Source organism: Callospermophilus lateralis, chromosome 12, assembly GCF_048772815.1.
Source record: "Callospermophilus lateralis isolate mCalLat2 chromosome 12, mCalLat2.hap1, whole genome shotgun sequence".
Lineage (NCBI taxonomy): Eukaryota > Metazoa > Chordata > Mammalia > Rodentia > Sciuridae > Callospermophilus > Callospermophilus lateralis.
Genome location: NC_135316.1, coordinates 111,612,008 through 111,634,712, shown reverse-complemented (window position 1 = coordinate 111,634,712; position 22,705 = coordinate 111,612,008). Strand labels below are relative to the sequence as shown.

Here is a 22,705-nt window from a genome sequence, read left to right as displayed (position 1 = left end):
TATCTTTGTGACTTGGTGTTGCTAGGTTTTGTGTTTCTAGGAATTTGTCCATTTCAAATATGTTGTCTAATTTGGTGGTATACAATTGTTCATAGTACTCTCTTAAAATTCTTTTTATTTTGTAAGAAATGAGTGAAATATTCCCACTTTGATTTGAGATTTAGGAATTTTAATCTACTCTAATTTTTTCTTTTAGTCCTCCTAAGTAAAGATTTTTCAATTTTATTGATATTTTTAAAGAATCATTTTTGTTTCATTGATTTTTTCCTGTTGCTTTTCTATTTCATTTTTTTCAGCTTTAATCTATTATTTCTTACTTTTTTTTTTTTTTTAGTTTAGTTTGTCCTTTTTCAGGTTCCTTAAGTTGTAAAGTTAGATTGTAGATTGAGATTTTCTTGCTTTTTAATGTTTATAGTTATAAATTTCCCCTTTATTGCTTCTTTTACAGCATTGCATAAGTTTTGCTTGTTGTGTTTTAATTTTCATTCATCTGTAAGTACTTTCTAATTTGTCTTGTGACTTGTCTTTGATCCATTGTTATTTTCAGAGTATGTTAGTTCCCACAAATTTATAAATTTTCTAGTTTTACTTCATGGTTTTTTTGTGTTTTTTTTTTTTTTAACTTTTATGGTTTTCTAACTCCGTCCTACCTGATCTGAGATAATACATTGCATGATATTTGTTTTTTATGTTTACTGACACTTTAATTCTGGCCTGACACATAATCCATCCTGGAGAAAGTCCCACATGCACTTGGGAAAAACAGACGCATTGTTGCTATTGTGATCTGAGATGCTCAGGGACTACCATGGGCAGAGAGGGCAGATGCACCTCTGGGCCTGGGTTCATGGCCTGACAGCTATTCAATGTCCCACTGTAGCTCACTTTGTCAGATGCTAGATGCATGTCATCTCTCCACCCTCAGGGAGCACCAGGCTCATCATCGGAGCCAGGGTGTTTTGTTAACTTGACGTCACCACGGGGCAAGGGTACTTGGTAAAGTGCCTGCACAGGCCAGAGCACACCAGCAGTGTTCCTAAGCCCAGCAACCCTACAAGCCCATAAACCCAGCTCCTTTCTTTTGCTCCTTCCAGATAGCCTGACACTCTTCTCAGAGCTGCCTCTCCCTTCCCAAGAAGAGATACAGAAGGTCAAGCCTTAGTTCCTGGTGACCCCATCAGACGTCCACTGAGCCCAGTTCGTCTGCTGTGTTGTTCATGTGCTGCCATTTCCTCACTTCTGACTGCTTTATCTACACATTATAGGGGTTGGCCTTCTTTCTGTCGTCTTTTCTTCATGTGTGTTGATGGTTTGTCATTAGGTGTGATTTACACACTTATCCTTAGGTCTGTGCTTGTCATATAGCCTTAGTGTATTGAAACTTACTATATAAAGTCCTTCTTGGCCTCCTGTAACCTTTTTGATTTAAAATCTGTTTTATCTGATATTAGTATAGCTACCCTGCTCATCTGTGTTTCCTATTTGAGTATCTTTTTTCATTGATTTCAATCTATTTGTGTCTTTGGATTGAAAATGAATCTCTTCTGGACAGCATATAATTGGATCTTTTTAAAAATCCAGCCTGCTGATTTCTGTATTTTCATTATAAAGTATTTTTATGTGACGCTGAGGATAGAACCCAGTGCCTCATACAGGTAACCAAGCACTCTACCACTGAGCCCCACCCCCAGCTCTGTATTTTCATTAGAATGCTTATCCACCTTACATGTAATCACCAACATGGAGGGACTCCTGTCATTTTGCTTTTTGATTTCTATAAAGTTTTCTTGTCCCTCATTTCCTGCAGCACTATCTTTGATGTTTAGTTGATTTTTTGTGAAGAAACATTTAAATTTCTTTCTTGTGTCCTTTTGTGTATATTCTGTAGCCCTTTTCTTTGTGGTTGTCATGGGAACTGCATTGAACACCCTACAGCTGGAACACTGGAACTTGGATTTGAACCAGCCTTCCTTTTTTTCAGCCTTCCACCCTTCCTTTCAGCCACTGTGTGGGGAAGTTACCTATTTATACATCATGTGCCCCAAAGCATACACTAACCCTTCTGTGAGATGCACAAGCCCACAAAACTATTGCTACAATAGTGCCAACTTCTGTGATCACCTATGTATTTGCCTTTACTGAGATCTTAATTCTTTCTTTTGGCTTTGAGCAACTGTCTTGTGTCATGGACACTGCAGGGAATCAGTAAGCACCAGCTGGATACACAGACCAGCATGTAATTTCTGGAATGTACAGCTTTCTGAGATGAAACCAGCATTTCCTCGTGGAGAGAGAGGCACACAGTGGTGTTTTTGTTTTCACATTTTTTCTTTTTAGGTACTGGGGATTGAATCAGGGGAGCTTTACCACATAGCTACGTCCTAAAAAATCCTTTTTCTTATTATTTTGAGACAAGGTCTTGATAAATTTCTGAGGCTGGCCTTGAACTTGTGAACCTCTTGCCTCAGTTGTTGGGATGACAAGTGTGTACCGCTACACCCAGCCACATTCATAGTTCTGAACCTTGGCTGCACCTTGGATCACTGGAGCATTTTTAAAACTGATTCCTAGCTCCACACAGCCACGCCAGTGAAATCTCGGGGGGCCAAGCACAATCCTGCATAGTTTAAGGCTGCCCTCAAGTGCTCCTGCAGATAGCCACAGTTCAGAACCATGGTAGAACCATAGCCAGAGGGCAAATAATTGGCCCTCTCCTTGCTGTGACCAGAGGCGTCATCTGGAGTGGAACAAGCCTCGGTCTATTCTCTTGTTAGGCATTTTTAAGGACCTGCTGTGGTAGAAAAAGCTTCAGGCTCTGGGATACAAAGTGGATAATGCAGCCTCTCTAGTGAGCTCAAGGGCTATGGGGAGTGACAGCGGGGCCACCAGCAGTGCCAGGGGCCTACATCAGGCCTGCAAAGGCTTCAGTATGGAATTGTTTCCCAGGGAGATGGTGTATCCCATGGAAGGATTAACATATTTTAGGGCCTTTTCCAGACCACAATATGCTGTTTTCATTGTGCTAAAGAGGCTGATTCCCTTCCCAGGGTGTCCTCAAGGTGGTGAAGAATACAGTTTGGTCCTTGGCCAGAATTAGGAGGGAAGAAAGCAGCGCATTGTTTCTCCCACCATCCCCAAAAGTCTTGAAGTCTGGTGGGGACTTTTGGCACCCGCATCTCACAAGGGCCACCACTGATTTCTGGCTGCTTTAAGAAGGTTAAGAAGCAACAAGAACCCCTTGTATATTTAAACAACACACTGACCATATTCTGTGCCAAACTACTGCTCCTAGTGATTTTTCTTTCTTCTTTGTACTCCTCCCCTTGAAATGCATACGTGCCCTCAGTTTTGCTGACATGAATTAGTGAAGTGCCAGGGTCCTTGGTGTGGAAGTCGACTGCTCCCAGCACCAGCTTTCCTATGGCTCCATTTTCTGGCAAGACCCGTCTCTGCTTAGCCTGACACGGGTAGGTACAGAGCACAGAAGAGTGGCAAGGGCAGAGCCTTGGTTGCAGGCAAGGAAGGGCCAGTGGGACTGGTGTACTGCCCCCGTTGGAGTGTCCCACACACCTCCACCCCAGTCAGGGCTCTGCTCCTTCTGAACTGCTGGTCAACCTTCACATGGAGGTGCTGTGGCTATTTCTGGCCTATGAGGCATAATGAGTTATTTCAGTGCCTGCCTGGCAAGTCCCAAGTTCCATTTAGAGATCTGTTTGCATTTTTACCCTTTATGTTCAGCATTGTGAGGAATTCGTTATTTCCCTACAGTCCTGAATTCCCTGGCCTTTCACACTGTTTGTGGCCCTGGTGACATCCTCTAGTTTGACCCTGAGGGATGTTTACCTCAAGGGGCCACAGGCTGTTTTCCAGCTATTTCCCTGCTGTGGGTGGGAGCTGCCAGTCTCACTCCTGGCTATCAACAGGCTCTGACTAAAACTTTGATACCCAGCGGGGTCAGCAGCTATGCCAGAGGGGCTGTTCCTGCTCTTGGAAAGTCACTGGAGCGACATTCATTCACACAGGGATGGTCTACACATTCACTATCCCACCCTATTCCCCTGCTTCCCTCAGACTCCCAGGGCCCAGTAGTCAATAACAGACGTGTGGCTATGCCCAAATGGACTCACATCCAACAGCCCCAGGCTTTTTAGTGAAAAACAAAAACTTATTGACTTTTTGACAAATATAAACTTTCAAAATAAGGAAATGGATTTAATCAAAATATTCAGGGAACTGAAACCCATTTTTCTTTGTATTTATCCACTTTAATATATCATACATAGATGGGACATAATTTCTCATTTTTCTTAGTGTACATGTTGCAGAATAATATTAGTTGTGTAATCACATATACGTACAGTAATAATGTCTTGTTTCATTCTACTGTCTTTTCTATCTCCATTTTAAATGCAGTATTTTATTATATAAAATTCTCTGTAGAAAAAGCACCCTAAATTTAGGACTTTAAATCCATAGCAACAAAAAATTTCATTTAATAAATTGTTCAAAGCACACTGCTAAACATATATGACATTTAAAAATCTCACTGAAAGGGAGAAGCACTGTAGAAAGTGGTTTCATAGAGGTATATCACACAGAATGAAAGTGCCTCAGACTCAAGCCAGTCTCTAGATGCTGTCAGAGTCCTGTCCCCGGTAATATGTTGTCTTGGCAACTCCTTTCAAGCCACGCACAGCCTTGGAAAACATGGGCCATTTTCATCCAGGCAGTAACCAAATTGCCCAAGGGACTGTGGTTAGAGCTAAGGAATCTTACAGCCCGAAGGTCCCCGTGGGAGAGAGGAGCGTGGAGGCTTCACAAGGGCTATGGTGGGCCCAGCCCAGAGGACAGGGAAAGCCAGGAAGGCAGAACCCAACAGGCGAATAGGCTTGTGGATGTGAAAACCCAAAGTGGGTGTAGTGTTGTCATTATTATTTTGGAACTAGAGATGTTTAAGCTACATGCCCAGCCCACCCCCCCTTTTTTTAATGTTTTGAGGCAGGATCTTGCTAAGTTGCTTAGGGCTGCACTAAATTGCTGAGGCTGGCCTTGAACTTGTAACCCTCCTGCCTCAGCCTCCCCAGTTGCTGGTTACAGGTGTGGCCATTGTGCCCGCCAAAGTGGGTACTGACAGTATATCAAAGAGCTTCTGAATTCGCGGAGGCAATACCAATGTCCTCCAGTCTCATTCAAGTTTTTCTGCTTTCCAATCTGACCAAATTACTACTAGGAAAGGTGAACGATGAACATTTTATTCCATTTCCAGGAAGACTGCTCCCCCTCCCCCCCTCCCCCTCCATGGCTGCTAAGGAAACCAGATCCACTTCCCTTCTCAGGTCAGGTTCCAAGGATGGCCTCCTCCCTGGGGTGCCCATTCCAGCGTGTCTGCACAGGGGTCTGCAGGCTCACTCGGCCTCCTCCCTCTTCTCGGGACCAGCCCTTGGTTCTTTTTGCTGTTGCTCCCGCCATAGCCTGAGTCCTCTGTACCCTTCCTGCTTGAGGGCAGGCTCTTGGCGGGTACAGCTGCCGTCCCACCTGTGATTGGCTGAAGTGCCAATCACTCTTCCAAGGGCAGCAACCCAGGAGGGCGATGCCCCTCTGCTTCTGTTAGCAGAGCAGGAGTCTGGGAAAGCCGAATGTAACCTCTCATGTTCAGCAGCATGAGCCCAAGAGTATGTGCTGTGGCAGACACCAACTTCACTTCATTGTAACACCAAATGTCCTCCCAGGGAAGAACGACAGCCTCATTTCTATCACAAGGGAGGAAGGCAGGATCTCCCACTGTGCATGTGATGCAGCCTCCTGCAAGCTTGCCTGACCTTGGGAAGTCATGGCTTTGGTAGTGATTCTCTGTGGTCTCCTTGATTGCTGCAAATGAATTTTGCTGTGTGAGACAACTACCCTTGTGTTTTGATCTGATTTAATTCCACTAGCAGGCAGGACTGAGGACATGAAAAGCAATCATGTCAGGGCACAAGGGTGCACAGCCATAGTATATGACTACAGCTGAGGATACCAAGGCTGAGGCAGCTCCTCTCTGGAACAGGCCAGCCAGCTTTCCACCACATTGGAGCAACAGGGAGGAGACAAATCCTGTTTCCCTCACAGCCCACAGCCCCAGGAGCAGACTCCCTGCCCAGCACCCTCCTGGCCACCAGGGGCCCCACATGTGACCTGAATGACCTGCAGACAAGCTCTCCTCTCTTAAGGCGCACTGCTCACCGTGACCTAGTGCCGGGCTGGGTGTGGGGCCCCCGGAAGTTACCCCAAGTGTTAGCATTACTTCTTTTTAGGCCAGTGAGAAGAGCAGGAAGAGGCTCAGCAGGCACCTGGTCTGCATTCCAGGGCCTCGTCCTCCCCAGGGTGGTGTCTGCATCCTGGCCTCCTAAGTGGCAACTGTCACCCCAAAGTGCCTCACCACACCATGTTGGGGCAGGCCTTGTGGGCCGCTGAAGCCTAACAGACTACCACCACTGCCTACACAGGCAGCCAGGAGGGAAGCATGGGAAGGTGCTCTCTCAAAAAAGGCCCATGGCTGTCCCCTGAGATTAAGGGGTCTACAGAAATGTCAAGTACTGTAAGACTGTCATGCATGAAGCTCTCCTCTGGGTCTTAGGCTGGTCTTTCCTGAAACATGACAAATGAACATCATCAACATTCAGCTCCAGTGGATTGCAGGTGAATGGAATGGAGACAGCCTGTCTCCAAGGTCACACATCAAATTCCCATTCATATTCTTAAAATGCCCAACCAGAGACAGAGGACAGTCACGTTGCTCAGCAGGCTGGGCAGGCATGGACGTGGAAGCCAGCGCTGTTACCAATACAGTACCAATGCTTCTCTGGGAAAACGCGACCAAACAAAAGTGAAATTCAGCTGGGCACAATGGTCACACCTGTAATCCCAGCAACTCAGAAGGCTTACGTAGGAGAATCATGAGCTGGAGACCCAGCCTCAGCAACTTGCACCCTATTGCAAAATAAAAAACAAAAAGGGCTAAGAATGTAGCTAAGTGGTAAGGCACCCTGGGTTCAATCCCCAGCACCAAAAAAAAAAAAAAGTGGAAGAAAGAGAAGCTGTCACTGGGCTGAGCGGGACCCAACACCATGTCCACTGGGTGCTCGGAGGCCGTGTGCATGCCACTGGTGCTTTCCTTTTGTCTGAAGGGTAAATGCTAGGGTCTCACTCTGAAGTCAGTGGGTTAAATGTCTAGCTTGGAGTAAACAAGACGGTTTCCTTGGTGAAAAGCAACTTGGTTCTGAGGAGACGGTGGGCTCTGCCCTATGCTCACTGCAGGTTTGATGTGCCCCTAGAGAGCGAGAGATCCAGAAGACCATGACAAGTGAATCCACGGGTGGGGGCCTCACGTGGTGGGAGACCCATCCTGGAAGGCTACACACTAGGCAGGAACGCTACACGCTAGGCAGATTCTCTTGTTTGATTTAATAAGATAATTTGGAAAACGCAGTCATGAGACTGCAAAAGTACAGGGATGCCCTGGAGCGGAGCTTTGTGGGAGGACCAGCCCAGGGGCTCAGAGCACCTTGCTTCCCAGACACTCCTTCCTGGGGGCCAGGCCATTGTCCTCCTCCCTGGCCAGCCTCTCTGCCGTCTCCATGGGGATGCCCCCATCCTGGCGCCCCTTCTTCCCTCTATCTTGGGTGGACCCTCTGGCCCATCTCAGCTCATCTTCGTTCCTCCTGGCAAACCTGTCAAACTCAGAGTGAGCACCATGTTTTCTATTGCCGTCCAGGTGGCACCTCAGCATTTCAGCTTCTCTCCCCCGAGGTCTTCTCTCCAGGTCCCTTTGCTCTCCATCACTGTCATCCTGTGACCTGTGGGCCAACAACGCAGACGCTGCCTCTGCACCTCAGCCCCCTCCACAAACCATGCAGAGGGTAGGAAGGAGGCAAGGGCAAGGGGAAGCAGGAGCAGGAGGACCAAGCACCGAAGATCTACTTCTCTACCACAAAGACCTGGCCAGCAGGAAACACTGGGCTAGATGGGGTGCTGGAAGAACAAACAGGCAAACCTGACAGGAGGACAGCCCGTGGAGGCAGTGCCTGCAGGCCTGAGTGCAGGCTGAAGAGGGCGCCCTGCTGACTGGGTGCAACCTAACGGAAGGCCCCATGTCCACCATGCTCCTGGCAAGACTGAGGCAAAGGCATGAGAGCAGCACTCTCCAGACTCCCAGAACACAAGACACACACGCTGACACTCTGAATCCGTGCCACGGGTGGTAGGAAAGTTCACACTCACTTCTCCCTGAGCGCCTCCGGCAGGCTCTCCAGGAGCCTGGTTTTCTTCACTGTGCAGGGGGCGTGGGCTTCCCGCCTGCCATCTCCAACACCAGCTTCTTCTCCTCTTTCTTTTGGTTTCTCAGTGGTTGATTCCTCTCCCTTTTCTGGTTTCTTAAGAAGCTGAGAAATTGTAACATTAATAAATCAGCATTCCAGAGCATATTACAAAAGAAACTTAAATAATTAAAAATGCATATCAATATTAAGCCCAAATGCTTCAATAGCTAAAGAATTAAACCAGAGGTACAAAAAGCAGGTTTTTGGTTCAACACACAGTGGATCTGTCAATGAAATAGTCTATAGTTATGAAAAATAATGTTTTGTAATGAAAAGATGCTCATGTTAGCAATAAGAGAACATTACAGAAAGAACAGCCACCATGATCTGGTTTTATGTTCACACACACACAGCCATACTCGCTCAACAATGGGGGACACCGAGAAGGGTCAGACCACTGCAGCCTGGCCCATGAGCACATACTGCCCTCAGTCTCCAGACCACTTCCGGCCCTCAGGTGGTATGAAGCGCCAATGCCCGCAGGCTCTGACACTCACTGATCACCATTCTTGGTGGTGGAACTCTGGGCATTACCCTTCTTGTCACCCACAGGTCTGTTCTTTAGAACATCTATGGTTGTCAGTTCTTTTTTTTTTTTTTTTTTGGGTGGTGCTGGTGATTGAAGCCAGGGTCTTGTGCATGTGAGGCAAGCACTCTACCAACTGAGCTACATCCCCAGCTCCCAGTCTATAGTTTTCAAACACTGCCTTTTCTATTCTTTGAAGCAGGGGTTGGACATCTGCACATGGGCCTCCCCAGAGCCCAGCACCAGAGACTCCGTGCACCACTAGGAGGTGCGCTCTGGAGACCTCTGTCCTCACCCACGAAAGGAGCGTGTTTAAACCTGCAGTGCAGGAGAGCCCCTGACACGGCATGCTCCACTGAAGGAATCCCCGAGACAAGCACCAGCTGTCTCTCACCCTGTGGATGTCAACCAGCAATGCCCTCTTCCTGCAGCTGTGTGGAGTCATGACCTTCGACATTCCTTTTTAGGGAACTGTCCACCTTCCTTTAAATTACATCAGCAGTGTGTCTGAGATAAATATGAACGTTATAGAAGTACAATGGTCTCCATGTCCCTTCACTCAAAAAATAATTTCATGTGCCTAAAACCGCAGTTACTCACACTTACGAGAACATCTACCTGGTGTCTGTCCCCAGGCAGGTTCCCATTCCAGGTGCAGAACTCAGGTTGTCACTGGTGCCTCTGACCCTCTTACCCATCCTGGCAAAGGCTGGATAAGCAGTTAAGGACTTACAGAACTCAGGGGCACTCCACTTCCCACCACTGTGTACTCTACAGGTGCAACTGGGAGCAGCCAGCCAGGGAGGTGTGGCTGCAGGGGGCCATGTGCCCTGACTCCAACTCAAACCCACCCAGAATCTCCATGTTCACCAACCTGGAGGAATCTTAGGTGTTATTCTGAGGTTCATCACAAAGGCAGGATTAAGTCCCCAGCTGCTAGTGACTAATAATCACCAGCCCTCCTGGGAGACTGCAGGTGGGCTCAAAGCCCCACTCTCCAGTCCCACCCTGGTCTTTCTGGCAACCAGTCCCCAGGCTAAGGCTCTCTTGCTGCCATACAAGACACATCCCTCTGCAGAAACCAAGTGTCTCAGCTGTGTTGAGACTGGGCACTAGGACCCTGTGTTGATCACTGGGAATGTGGCTGTGAGAAAGATGTCCCCCCACACCATGGCTGGCATTCTAGCCAAGACAGTAGTCCTCCTAGGGGTGGAGAGGAGCAAGCTCAGCTCAGGTAGAGGTTGAAAGCTCCACATCCATACTAAACCAGAGTTGAGAAGCACAGAGACCCAGGAAGAGAGGCAGAAGAAGGGAGACTCTGCAGAGGTGAGACAGAAACTGAGGCCAGGAGAGAAGCAGCCAGGGCAGAGCTGGGAAGAGCAGTCCACATGTTTAGGAAGGACAAAGCAAGCAGGGCTGGGGTGAGCCAGGAGCAAGACAGTGGGGACAGCACTATGGGCTCAGGAAGCGCAACACAGCAAGGCTTCCAGAGACCAAGGGCTGCTGAGGTCAGGCATTTCCTGTCTGGTACAAGTAAGTGTGCTGATGCTCATACATGCAATCAGGTCCTGGTCTGTGCTTCACTACATATGCACACCCCACTCACTCGCACACACCAGTCAGAACTTCTTGATAACAATGACAGTTTCTCCAGACAACTGGTCGAGAGCCACCACTGATTCAGGGACTGTATCTGCATCTCTGGGACCCAACCCCCATCAAGCTCCCTGAGGGCTTTGGCCCCGGTGCTCCTTTCTCTGTGAACAGTACCCTTAGGCTGGTTGTATGACTTCTTTTGGCATTGCTGCAGGTTTTATTTTTGAGGTTCTTAAAAAATTGGAACTCTCCAGATGATGCATAAGTCAGAGATCCCAAATCACACACACCTGCCTGTAAAGAGCTAAACAGGTGGATGACCTCACTCATGAGTCTCCCTCCACCCTCAGGCTGGGAGCCATAGCTGTTCTCAGGTTTGACCTGCCTAGCTCTTCCTCTAGTCTAGCTGTTGTCATGTTCTAATTTCTTCCTCCTATGAAGGATGCTGGACTTACTTTTGTTGACTTAAATTTGATTAATTTCTTTAGCTTATTTTAAATTTTAATTGCATACTCAAAAATACGGAAATAAAACACTACACTCCAAATACTTCAAAAGTCCTACTTAAAAGTTATAGTTGAAATTATAGACTACAAGTTTCCATGGTTCTTTCTGAAAAACTAGTGGTAATCTATGGACTATAAAGCATCAGCACTGGGTTAGCTGCTAAGGTTCACAGGGTGTCCCCTCCGTGTTCCTGGACACGACAATAAGACAGAACTGAGTTCTGGAATGACAGGTGTAGACAGCGGTGACAGTGACTGGGAGACCAGTATCTGAGATTAAGGTCCCTGATGACTTCATGACTGTGGCATACTTGGGGACTGGGAAAGTTTCTGTGCAAAGGCATAGATGCCTAGTTGCTATGGAGATATCTTCCATGCTGGAGTCTTATCAGCTTCAACCTTATTGGCAGGCAAGGCAGCTCCTGGGAACCAAGGAACTTCCCTGCTAAGATAACAACATTTCACCAGTTCCACTGCTCCTTAATCTGCAAGTGAGTTAGTAACTTTAAACAATGGACTTTCTTGAGAGCTACACAAGGCTCCTAACATTGCTCATTGCAACTGTAGAATGTAACTGAGGAAATAGCTGCATACTCTTGCTAACTCTGTAACTTTCATGAATACAAAGAATAATGCTTGCATAGTATTTATCCTGATTTAGAGACATATATAATAAAGATTGCTGGTGTAATTTTTTAGACCTGCTTTGCCACCAGAGAGCAGCGATTTGCGTGTGTTGACTCTTTATTTCCTTCAAATATCCCATGCCCCTTGCTGAAACCTGCTAGTTTGGCAGCACTGGTCACAGCAGATGGGCACCTCCCTTCACGGCCAGACTTCACTGTACCATGAGCCCCGACCCACACACACAGAGAACTCTCCGCGCTCCAAGCAGCTTCCTGAGGAAAACCCCTGTTCCCCCATCAGGTGTCTGTCTATGCAGTCAAAGCTAGGCTCTCTGATTTCAATAGCACTATCAGACTATGTACTCTAAACCAACACAGATCTGCACCCACTTCTTACCCCAGTCAACTTGAGCTCTATTGGGTGGCTGTTTGGAACAAATGGTTACCTGCCTACCTGGAGAACCTGCTTCCACTTTTGAAGCAAGTGGGCTTGAGTGACCTGGCTCTTGTCCCATTCCTTCCATGAAGTCTACTTTGCACAAATGTCCTTAAGCTTTTAGAGACAGTTGGAGACACAGTCCTCAGCAGCTATGACAGTCTTCAGTAGTCTCAAGCTTTCCCTCTGAACTAAGGGGCCATGTGAGTTGTCCTGGCCATTTACATGGAGAAGATCACATGCATGACTTCCATGTGCAGCTTTAAGAATCCATGTCCAGTCTCCCACATCCATTTTCCCTTCTCATCCTCAAGATGGTAAAAGCAAATACCAAGGGGGACACTCCATCAGCTCAGGTATAGCACCAGCAGCAGTGCCCAGAGATGCACAGCACTGCCAGGATGCCCTGGCCAGGCCAAGCTGTGAGACTCTGGGAATAGCAGTCCTGACAGTTACACATATGTGCGTGCTTCTGTGGGATGCTGCTGAGAAACTGTCCTCTCTGTGGTTAACGAATCCCCAGGAGAGATTCTCTTAGAGCAAAGACCCAGAGAAAACTCCACTTCCTGGAAGAGCTGGTGTTTTCTGAGAAGCATGATTCTGACCAAATTTTCTATTTCTGACTAGAGAGAGTATCAGAAAGTAATCGGTGCTACAGCTGTCTCTTTCCCGCTCTCCCTGAGTCCTGCTGTTTTTTCTTTTTCTTTATGTAGTACGATTCTATCGAGACTCTATAAGGTACCTAACTTCACAGAGGATCTAAGGTAGCTCTGTGAAGTTAGATACAATCACACTGGACTGAAATCTGGGTTTAATAAGGTCCCAAGCAGACAAAGCTGATCCCAATTCTGGCCAACACATATTACAAAGAAAAATCCCCTTGAAGCATTTGAACAAATATATCCCTCATAAGAGAAACTAGGTGAGAAAGAGCCAGACTGTGGGGCTGTCACAAGAGAATGATGAGCCCAAGTTTGAGCACATGGAAAGACAGTGGTTCTAAATGGGTACTTTTCAGTCAGGAAAACTTTTCTTTAAAGAAAGATGTGAGCAGATACCCCATATGTGGGCTCCTCTGCCCTCCAGGTCCTGTGGTCCCCCTAGACAGTCCAGGAGCCCCTGGGGCTGGGCACAGTCTTACAAACCACAGCTATAGAATGGAAGGAGCTCTGACAATAAAGACTGGGTTAACTGAAAATCTGCTTAAAATTCTAAGGACCTAAAAGATCTCAAAAGCATAATTCACATAGCGAAACTATTTTTGGAAAAATAAATGGAATGGTTCCTCACAACTACCTGGATCTTCACTTCTTTCTCAGCAGTCTTCTTTTGTTTATCTGCCTCCTTTCTTTTGCATTTTTCTTCTTCTTTTCTCTTTCTTTTTTCTTCCTCCCGCAAACGTTTCTTTTCTAGCTCTCTCCGCCTCCGTTCTTCTCGCTTCTCTTCTCGAATTCTCTGAAGGTATGGACAAGTACTGTGTAAGTTTTCTGAATGGAGACAGCAGATGCAGAAAGGATATTCACCAGGTAAATGCCAGACCTACCTGCTTTTCTAATTTTCTATTTTTAATATATTCCAAAAGAGGCGTGGTTCTTCTAGCTAAAACACAAAAAAAACTGTAATGCACACATGTAACTTCTAATTTTCTTATTTAAATACATATTTTCAATTTAACCTTTAATTTGGGGACATATGTTATTTTAAAATTTTACATGAGCATACAGTATCCAGGGGAGTTCTTATTCCATTAGTATAAACCAAACAATCTGGAAATGCCCAGTAGACATGCAGCTCTTGATTCTTAAGGGAGTTATAAAATACTACTCTTGGGGGCTAGGGAGATAGCTCACTTAGTAGAGTGCTTGCCTAGCATGCACAAGGCCTTGAGTTCAATCCCCAGCACCACCAAAAATAAAATAAAATAAAATACTATTCACAAAGACAGTATAAAAGTAAAATGAGAACAATATGTTTAACTTGCCAAATGTTACAAATATGTCTTTGTATGTTTAAAGAAATCATTAAATTATGAATTCATATATTCACTTTATACTTCTCCATTTCCTATACATTAGTTATAAACCTGTAGGTTCTTGCAATTTTTTATAATCCAGGTTGAGCCTCCCTAATCCCAAAATCTAAAATATTCCAAAGTTCGAAACTTTTGAACGCTGATTTGACACCTTGAATGGAAAACCCCACATAGGATTTCATGTGATGAGTCATTCAAAATGCAAGTGCTGAAAAATAGTGCAGAACCCCCCACAGGTGAAGTGCAAGGTGTGCTGAAACATGGGAGATGAATGCTTGGACCTGGGCCAGCCCCAAGGTGGCTTATTAAATGCATGCATATATTCCAAGCCCCCAGAATAATCCTAAATCCAAAATAATTCTGGTCCCAAACATCTCAGATACATTCAACCTGTATATTCATTCTCTGTAAAATCAGAATATAGACTGCAGCTCAGAAAATGATACTGTAAGTACTGCTGTTCAAAAACAGCGCCATCATTACATGTATCTGAAGAAACTGTAGAATGCATACCACAAATGCTAATCCGCCCTTCATAACAAGGAGGTCACCCAGACACAGTCTGCCCTTCATAATAGGGGTCACTTCATGATTTTAATTTGGAGCCTTTAATTCTTTTTGTCACTTATCAGCTCTTTTTTTGGGGGGTGGTACTGGGGATTGAACCCAGGGCCTTGTGGATGCAAGGCAAGCATTCTATCAACTGAGCTATATCCCCAGCTCTTGTCACTTATATTCTACAACCAATCCACCTATCCTCCCTATCTATTTTACCTCCAAAATATATGCTGCATCTCCCAGTCCAGTACCAGTAGCCTCCTGGGTATGCAAGCCTCTCAGCCAGTGCCCAAGCCTGTCCCTTGATATTCACAAACCACCCTGGATGCAGCAATGACAGGAGCAAACAAATCAGCTCCTGTGGCTCCCTAGAATCACTCTAGGCCCCTCACTAGTACCCCCAGAAGACACCAGGCTTCCTACGCCTCTCGACACACAGCAGATAATGCATCCTGCTCCCGCAAAGTCCCAGCCTCCAGCCTGTTTCTTCATTCAACTGTACTCCACTCCTAAACTACTATGCTCTGGGAAAACAAAGCTGAAAATATGGTTCCCCTGGGGAAGGGGGAAAATGAAAGGAGAGGGAGTTTACATGGAATGAGACCAACAGATAAAAAACAAATTTAACAGTGACTGTCACATCACACAAGTCTTGGGTGAGCAGGAACAGTCTCGTGGAGGTGCAATAGGACCTGGTAGAGAGGCCCAGCACTAAGCAGACCAGTGGGGAAGGAGGATACTGCCAGGTGCATGTGGCACTCAACTACAGCAACTGCCTGGTGACAGAGAAGAGGCTTTGCATCCACAGGGGAGTGTCTAGGGATGTGACAGGTGTGCTTCTGGGGTACAGGGTTAAGTTGGATCCTAGCCAGACCCTGTGCTCTGGCTGGGTGTCCACTGGCTTGGCTGGCTTCCTCCAGTGCCTGGTACTCTTCTGACTGCAGCACCTCATCTCTACTGGCTCTAGAGTCTGCTTGCTGCCAAGCCCCACCCCAGACGGCCAGAGCACTCCTATGTCTTCAGCACTGATCCTTCAGAGGCTGTGGCTTAAAGTGACTGTCTAGAACTCAGGTGCTGTCCATCAGTAAAGCTCAGAAACATTCATGCCCTCTGTCAACCACCATTCTGTCAAAACAGAAAAACACTGGGGCTGTGGCTGTGGCTCAGCGGTAGAGCATTCGCCTAGCACGTACAAGGCCCTGGGTTCGATCCTCAGCACCACATAAAAATAAATAAAATAAAGGTATTGTGTCAAATAAACCAAAAAATAAATTTAAGGAAAAAAACTGAAAAACACTACAATTCTGCCAAGTCTACAACAAACTAAATCTTTACCGTAATCATGAAAAGAAGGAATAAATATTCTATATATAAGTATCTCCATAAAGAAAAGAGAAATGAGAAAAACAGACCAACGAGTTCTCTTGTCTTTGCCTCTACCTCTCCCAGAAGGATTTCAGGATTGGCACTGGTTTTCTCTTCCTCCACACTGTATGTTTCTAAAAACTGCTTGTATTCTGGATCTGTAAGTTGAAAAAAGAAAAAAAATAAACATATTCCTCCTCAAACACAGGAGAGGATGACACTGGGCCAGGTGTCTAGCCTCACAGCTCCTGATCCAGCGTTTCAATAGTCTCACCATCTTCGATGCTCCCGGTCTTAGTGTCTTTTTTCTTCAGCTTCTTTTTGGCTATCTTCTGGAATGGGGCAAACTCCACCACTGCAGGGTACTCCAGGCCTGTGACCAAGACACAGTCCAAACTCTGAACTCTGCCTGGCTCACTCACCTAAGATCAAGCAAACTCCAGACTTAAACAAAGGACAAGCTGGTGGTAGGAGGACAATCTTCACTAATGACATGCCCCATTGTGGGGCTTCATGGCTGAACACATTCAGATCTTCAAACTGCTAACTTGAAAGGGTGGATTTCACCATACTGACCTCCCCATCCCCTTCCAAACACTCTTGTCACTGAAATATCTTTAGCCAACTGAGCTATATAATTTTTTTTTATTTTCAAAGGTTAATTCAGTTACCAATCTGTTATACAATTCAAGGAAATTACTTCGCTTATAACAGACACAGAACTAAAAGGAAAGGGTGCTTCAAGGGTATGTATCATGTTCCAAATAAAATTTGTTTCCAATAAAAATGTAGAGAATGGAAGCAGTAGAAACTGATTTGTTACTATTTGGAGCAGGAGAAAGAAAACATATGCTCACTGAAAAATATCTGTCACATGTTTGATCAACACATGAAGCACTAGCACCTTGGAACCAAATCTAATGAATAATTATTTTCAGTAATGTCAGTAATGGTCAGGTGACTGATTTTTGATTCCCATTTATCTGGAAGACATTTTTTTTGTGCCAACCTCAACTACACAGCAAAAAGTCAAGAATGAGAATGAAAATGGCACTCCAGCAGGGGCGATATCAACTCCCTCCTGCACCAACTCCCGGGACATGGCAGTTACATGCTAAAGACAGCAGAATGCTCCCTGATTTCCACACTTACTACCAAAGTACAGTAATCAAAACAGCGTAGTACTGGCCTAAAGACAGACATACCCACCAGAGAACTACAACACAGGGCCCAGAAAGTCCCCTGGATATATGTTTAAGTGACTTTTGAAAAGGCTGTCATGACTAAATGGGAGAAGGATGGACTCTCCAACAATGGTGCTGGGAAAACTGAATCCAGGTGCAAAGGAATTAAAGGAATTAAAGGAATTACCCAACATTATTCACAAAAAAAGATGGAACAAACCTAAATGAAAGACTTAAAACTCTTTGGAAAAAACGTAGCAGAAAAGCCCTAAACTGCTGGATTTGGCAATGAGTTCTCAGATACAACTCTAAAAGCAAGAGCAGCCATAGAAAAATAGATCAACTGGCACCAAGTTTTAAACTTCCATGCATTAAAGAATACAATCAACAGAATAAAAACAATGTGTGGAATGGGAGAAAATGTTTGGGAATCTTGTATCTGAAGAGGCTAACATCCAGCATGCACACAGACTTGTATTCAGCCACAGAGAGGTACTGACTGAGAAACAGACAAAGCAGGCTCGGCATGTATCTCAGTGGTAGAGTGCTTACATGGCATGCATGAAGCCAAGTTCACTCCCAGCACCACAAAAAAAAAAAAAAAAAAAAAAAAAAAAAGAGAGAGAGAGAGAGAGAGAGAAAGAAAGAAATGTACAAAGGACTTGAATTAAGTATTCCCCCAAAGATTATCTACAAGTGGCTAGCATGCATAGTATGAGACTGCCTCAACAGACATTAGAGATGCAAATCTAAATCACAATGCGATATGAGAGCAAAACAGAAAATACATGCTGGTGAGGAACAAGAACAACAGAAGCCCTTGTGCACTGCTGGTGGTAGTGCGGAAGAGCGTAGCCACTGGGGAACAGCTTCGCAGCTCCTCAAAATACTAAAACTAGAGTGACTGTATACCCACCAATCCCACCTCTGGGTATTTGTCCAAATGAACTCAGAGAAGAATTTCAAAGACCTATCTGTATACCCAGGTTCACACAGCTAAAACCTGGAATATTATTCAGTCCTACAAAGGAGGGGAATTCTGCAGCACGCTACAACATGAATGGGCCTTGAAGACATTATTCTAAGTCACAAAAATAAGCCAGTCACAGAAACACAAATGCTGTGATTCACTAATAAGAGGTAGGCAGAGTAGTCAAATTCATACCCCAGAAACAGAAATAGACCTGGGGTTGCCAGGAGCTGGGGATGAGGGATGTGGAGTTAGTATTTAACTGGTATAGTTTCAGTTTTGTGAGCTGCAGGGAGTCCTGGCAATTAGTTGAATAAGGTGAATATACCTAACACTACTGAACTGTACATTTAAAAAAGGAAAAATCAATAATTTTGTTATCTATATTTTACCAACATTTTTAAAAAGTTTAAAAAAAAAAAAAAAGACAAAGAACAGCACATTTAACACAAATGTCCCGATAGTTCAAGTACTAAAACTTCCCTTTACTTGTCTGTGTCTTGGCCCCTAGCTCCGCCACTCTACTGACCTCCTCTAGTCTAACACCCTCAGTGGAGGAGGGGAGGCGAATGGCAAGAGGCAGGCAGTTGGGGGCTGAAAACAGTTTGCCATCAATGGTCTATAGACTCAACAGCACAGGACCATGTGACAGGAGAGGAGAAAGGAAACACCAAAAGCAGGCCCAGAAAGGGTAGGCAGCCCCCCAGGCAATACCACCCAGCACAATCAGTCACAGTTTCAACCCCTTCCCCACAACATTATCAAGAACTGTTAATCAAGAATACACTGCAGAACACTTCATTTAGGAAGACAAGATATAGATACATTTAGAGATTTTCTTTCAATTACAGGAAAAATAACTTAGTTCTGACATAAAGTTCATTTATCCAGAGAAATGACTCAAAAACTCCATTTTCTAATGATAACCTTGTCATCATCAAACAATTTCTAGAATTCCTTGGTTTATCATTTTAATGGTTTTTTAAAAAATATTTTTTAGTTGTCAATGGATCTTCTGTATAATTTATTTATTTACATGTGGTTCTGAGGATCAAACCCAGGGCCTCACCCATGCCAGGCAAGCATTCTACCACTGAGCCAAAACTCCAGCCCTCATTTTAATGTATCAGCACATGATACAGTAGCAATCAAATTTTATGGTATTACTTTATATGACTGAGAATTTCTTAATCAAAACTCACAAACATCCCATCAAAGCTTCATTAGAAGAGTTTACAAGCCAGGAAGCCAACCTTTATTGCCAATGAAGACATATCCATCAAAACGATCTCTGAACAGAAGGATGTCATCAGGGTCCCTAAAATTAATGTATGCTCTGGAGTAGAGATGAGGGTGCAGACTGAAATACAGGACAGCAGAAGCAGTTAGTAAAGATGAAATACTCCTGGAACTTTGCCCTTTTTCTTCTTTTCTGGAAATGGCAAACTACTTCAGATAAAGCCTTTATGTCAAAGGTTCATCTCTCAGTTAATTATAACAATCTGGATATTTTCCTGCAAGAAACTGAAAACACAAATAAGTCACAACCTGAGGGCTTTTTACTGGGGAGAATGCTTTGGGCTAGTTTTGCCACTGTGCAGAGCCAGGAAACAAAGGTCACCTGTGGCATCAGGACAGGCAGGCCACTGTGCCCTCTCAGAAGAGAATGCTGACTGTACCATCTATACTGAAGGAGAGGCACTTCCAGGCACTTTAGTACTTACAGTGGCACTCAGTATGGGGTCTACAGCAAACTCAGCCTTCCTCCCCTATTTCATAGCTACCTCTGTCAAATACGGACTTAGACAGAGGCAGTATGTCCAGGCACTGAGAAGGACCCAGCTGGCAGGTGTGGCAGCTAGGAGAAGCCGGAGGCCACCTGGGGACTGGTCTTCACTAGCAACACCAGGGTATACATGCAGGACTGACCAACTGTTCTCTCTTCACATGCTTTAAAGCTACATGGAGTAAGGTTTGGTGTCACCAAATAACTTTTGGACTGTGAGGACATCACAGAGGGCACTTGCTAAGTTCCATTAATGCCCTGCCAACTCAGGAATGTCCTGCAGAAGGCAGTCTGTGAGAACTTCTGGGTCCTGTGGGGAGATGGAAAAGGAGTAGGTTGCTGTTACCCTCAGCTTCTCGCCCACACCACGAACCTGGGTGCCAGAACCTACCTGAGGTCAGCGGCCACCACCTCAAAGTAGTCGTGCGCAGGCAGTGGGTGCAGCTGTTCTTCCAGCTGCTCCTTTGTGAGGCCTGGTGGCAGCCGTCTGAGGACCACCTGAGGGACAACGCCGGCCGGAAGACCGGCCAGCCTCAGTGTGCATCCCACCCTCTAGCCAAAGGTCTCGCCGGCCTCGCGCACACCCCGCCCAGCACATCTCATCCTGCAACCAAGGGTCCGCGGGCCTAGGAGAGACCTGCTCCCCTCCCAGACACACTGGGGCCAACCCTGCTCACCAACAGTGGGCACTCCCACCCCTCATACCAGAAGGACCAGCGTCAAGGCGCAGTCCCCCGCGGACCAAGCCTTCACCTGCACAGAGCCATCCTCCCCTTACAAGGCACACCTCGCCTTTCCAGGTCCTGTCCACACCAGCTCCGGGCCGTCCTTTTCCCTCGAGCTTCCCCACTCCGCCAGCCCCGCCCCGGGACCGCCCACACCTGCTTAGGGCCGTCCCTTTCTCCTAGTAAAGTTCTCTCGGCCATCCAGTCCCTGGCCCCGCCTCGCGTAGGGCGGTCCCTTTCTCCTACAGAAGTCCGGCGGCCGTCCTGGCCCCGCCCCCTCGCCCAGGGCCGTCCTCTTCTCGCGAGGCTTGGCGGCCCGCCCGCCCAGGCCAAGTTCACCTTGCTCAGGGCCGTCCTCTTCTCCTCGCGAGGCTTACCGGCCCCGCCCCCGCAGCCAGAGGAAGAGGCTGGCGTCTCGGGTTCTCGTCGTGGTGACTCACGGCGGAACTGAACTTCCGCGGCAGACAGCTTCTCCCTCCCGCCAGGGCCCCGGGTACCAACGGTCGCGCCCGGGCCTCCGGCCCGCTCCTTCTCCGAGCGCATCCCGTACTCGCCGCCAGCCGCTGCCGCCTGCGCGAGGATGAAACCTCGCGAGACGTCGGCCGCCACTGCCCCGCCCCCGCGCAGCCTGCCAGACCCCTCTGGCTCCAGGCGTCCTCCCCAGCTCCCAGAGGTCTGGTTCCCGGGCGCGCTGCCTTGTGCTCTGGACCTCCGCGCAGGTACTGAGGCTGGCGTTGCGACCCAGGAACTCCGAATTTCATCCTAAGAAAATGAGCGGCTGCGTACCGCGTCCCTGCGGCGGGCTTCACTTGCAGCCGCGGTTCCTGACGCCCGAAAGCCCGGTGTGCAGCTTCTTACCGGTTCTCGTGCCACACCTTCCTGTGGGCTCCTGCTTCCCTTTGGCTGTCACATCTTTCTCCCAAGTATTTCAAGCATAAATAAAAGAAGAAACTGAAGAACGAAATAACGGAGCTTTGAGGCGCTACGAGACTCTAGGGTGATGTTAAGCCTTACCCTCACGCCACAAGAGATACTATTGTTCTGCTTACGAAGGTAGAAAAAAATATATTCTAAATAGCTTAAGATAAAAGTTTGGGTATTTAAGGGAGCACTTCACTTGCTAGTAAAGTTCATCTCTTATAACACCTTATTTATTGATGATACTGTGAATAAATGTTATAACCACGTTTCCACTCAAGAGAGGACTGGAAGAGTTTGAGAGAAGAGACTGAGTAAATGGGCAGACTATGTGGTTAATGAAACTCCCACCTGGGAGTCACAGCAAGACTCCTTTGCTAATTTCAGTTATAAAAAATATTCTAAAATTGTCTTGTATCACTTTTAATATGTATTTAAAAAATTCTAACATCTTTTCAAAAAATAAATCACTAGCCCACATGTATAAAACTGTACAAGAACTTTTCTCTTGACCCCAGTGTCCCCCAAAAGTTCATGTGTGGGACACTGCAGGAAGGCAGAGGTGAAATGGTTGGGTTATGGCAGCTGGGACCTGCGTTAGCCCCTACAGGAATTAGCTGGGTGGTATTATAGGCAGGTACGGGGTGGCTGGAGGAGGTAGGTCACCGGGTGTGCCCCTTTGGGGTTTATATTTTGCCAAGTTGGGAAGAGTACTGTTTCCTGGTGTGATGTCCTGAGCCACCTCCCTCCATCACCATGATATTCAGCCTCACCTTCAGTCCCAAGGAATGGAGGTCAGCCATGTATATGGACTGAGACCTCTGAAACTGTGAGCCCCAAATAAACTTTCCTCTAAATTTGTTTGTCAGGTCTTTTGGTTACAGGAGTAAAAAAAGCTGACTAAAACACCTAATTTAATGGGGCATTTCAATCAATTCTGCTATGGCTGATTTTCAGGTGCACCTATAAAAAAGTAATTTAGCTGTGATGTATTAAAAATAAAAATGACTTATGACCAGTTATCACTTGCTCATTTCACATGGATTCCATCTTCAGTCTTAATATTATGTGGAGAAAAGTGCAAAACATTCTAAAAGATAAAAACAGGCCAAAACAGCCT

At 46.2% G+C, this 22,705-nt stretch overlaps 1 protein-coding gene across 4 annotated transcripts; it reads right to left on the bottom strand.

The window, feature by feature from the left end:
* Positions 1-5,291: 5,291 nt before the first annotated feature.
* Positions 5,292-21,269, bottom strand: Upf3a (UPF3A regulator of nonsense mediated mRNA decay). 4 transcript variants are annotated; one of them, XM_076871888.2, is made up of 9 exons: positions 21,007-21,267; positions 20,334-20,440; positions 19,410-19,516; positions 16,277-16,375; positions 16,050-16,160; positions 13,591-13,646; positions 13,341-13,502; positions 8,260-8,420; positions 5,292-7,835 (listed from the first exon to the last, which is right to left on the bottom strand). In XM_076871888.2, the coding sequence occupies exons 1-9, from the start codon at positions 21,208-21,210 to the stop codon at positions 7,535-7,537; spliced, it is 1,308 nt and encodes a 435-aa protein (XP_076728003.1). In that variant the 5' UTR covers positions 21,211-21,267; the 3' UTR covers positions 5,292-7,534. The 4 variants fall into 4 exon arrangements, with proteins under 4 accessions (XP_076728003.1, XP_076728004.1, XP_076728005.1 ...); XM_076871889.2 differs by having other exon boundaries at positions 13,344-13,502; positions 21,007-21,266; XM_076871890.2 differs by lacking the exon at positions 21,007-21,267 and adding an exon at positions 20,824-20,998.
* Positions 21,270-22,705: the final 1,436 nt, after the last annotated feature.

Excerpts from the sequence above, each read along its gene's own strand:
- Upf3a (XM_076871888.2), bottom strand. The coding sequence starts at position 21,210 with ATGCGCTCGGAGAAGGAGCGGGCCGGAGGCCCGGGCGCGACCGTTGGT. Across the intron at positions 19,517-20,333 it reads GTGGTGGCCGCTGACCTCAG|TCTGCACCCTCATCTCTACT; the intron begins GTAGGTTCTGGC and ends CCTGTATTTCAG. Across the intron at positions 7,836-8,259 it reads CCGGAGGCGCTCAGGGAGAA|GTCACAGGATGACAGTGATG; the intron begins GTGAGTGTGAAC and ends GTTGGCCCACAG.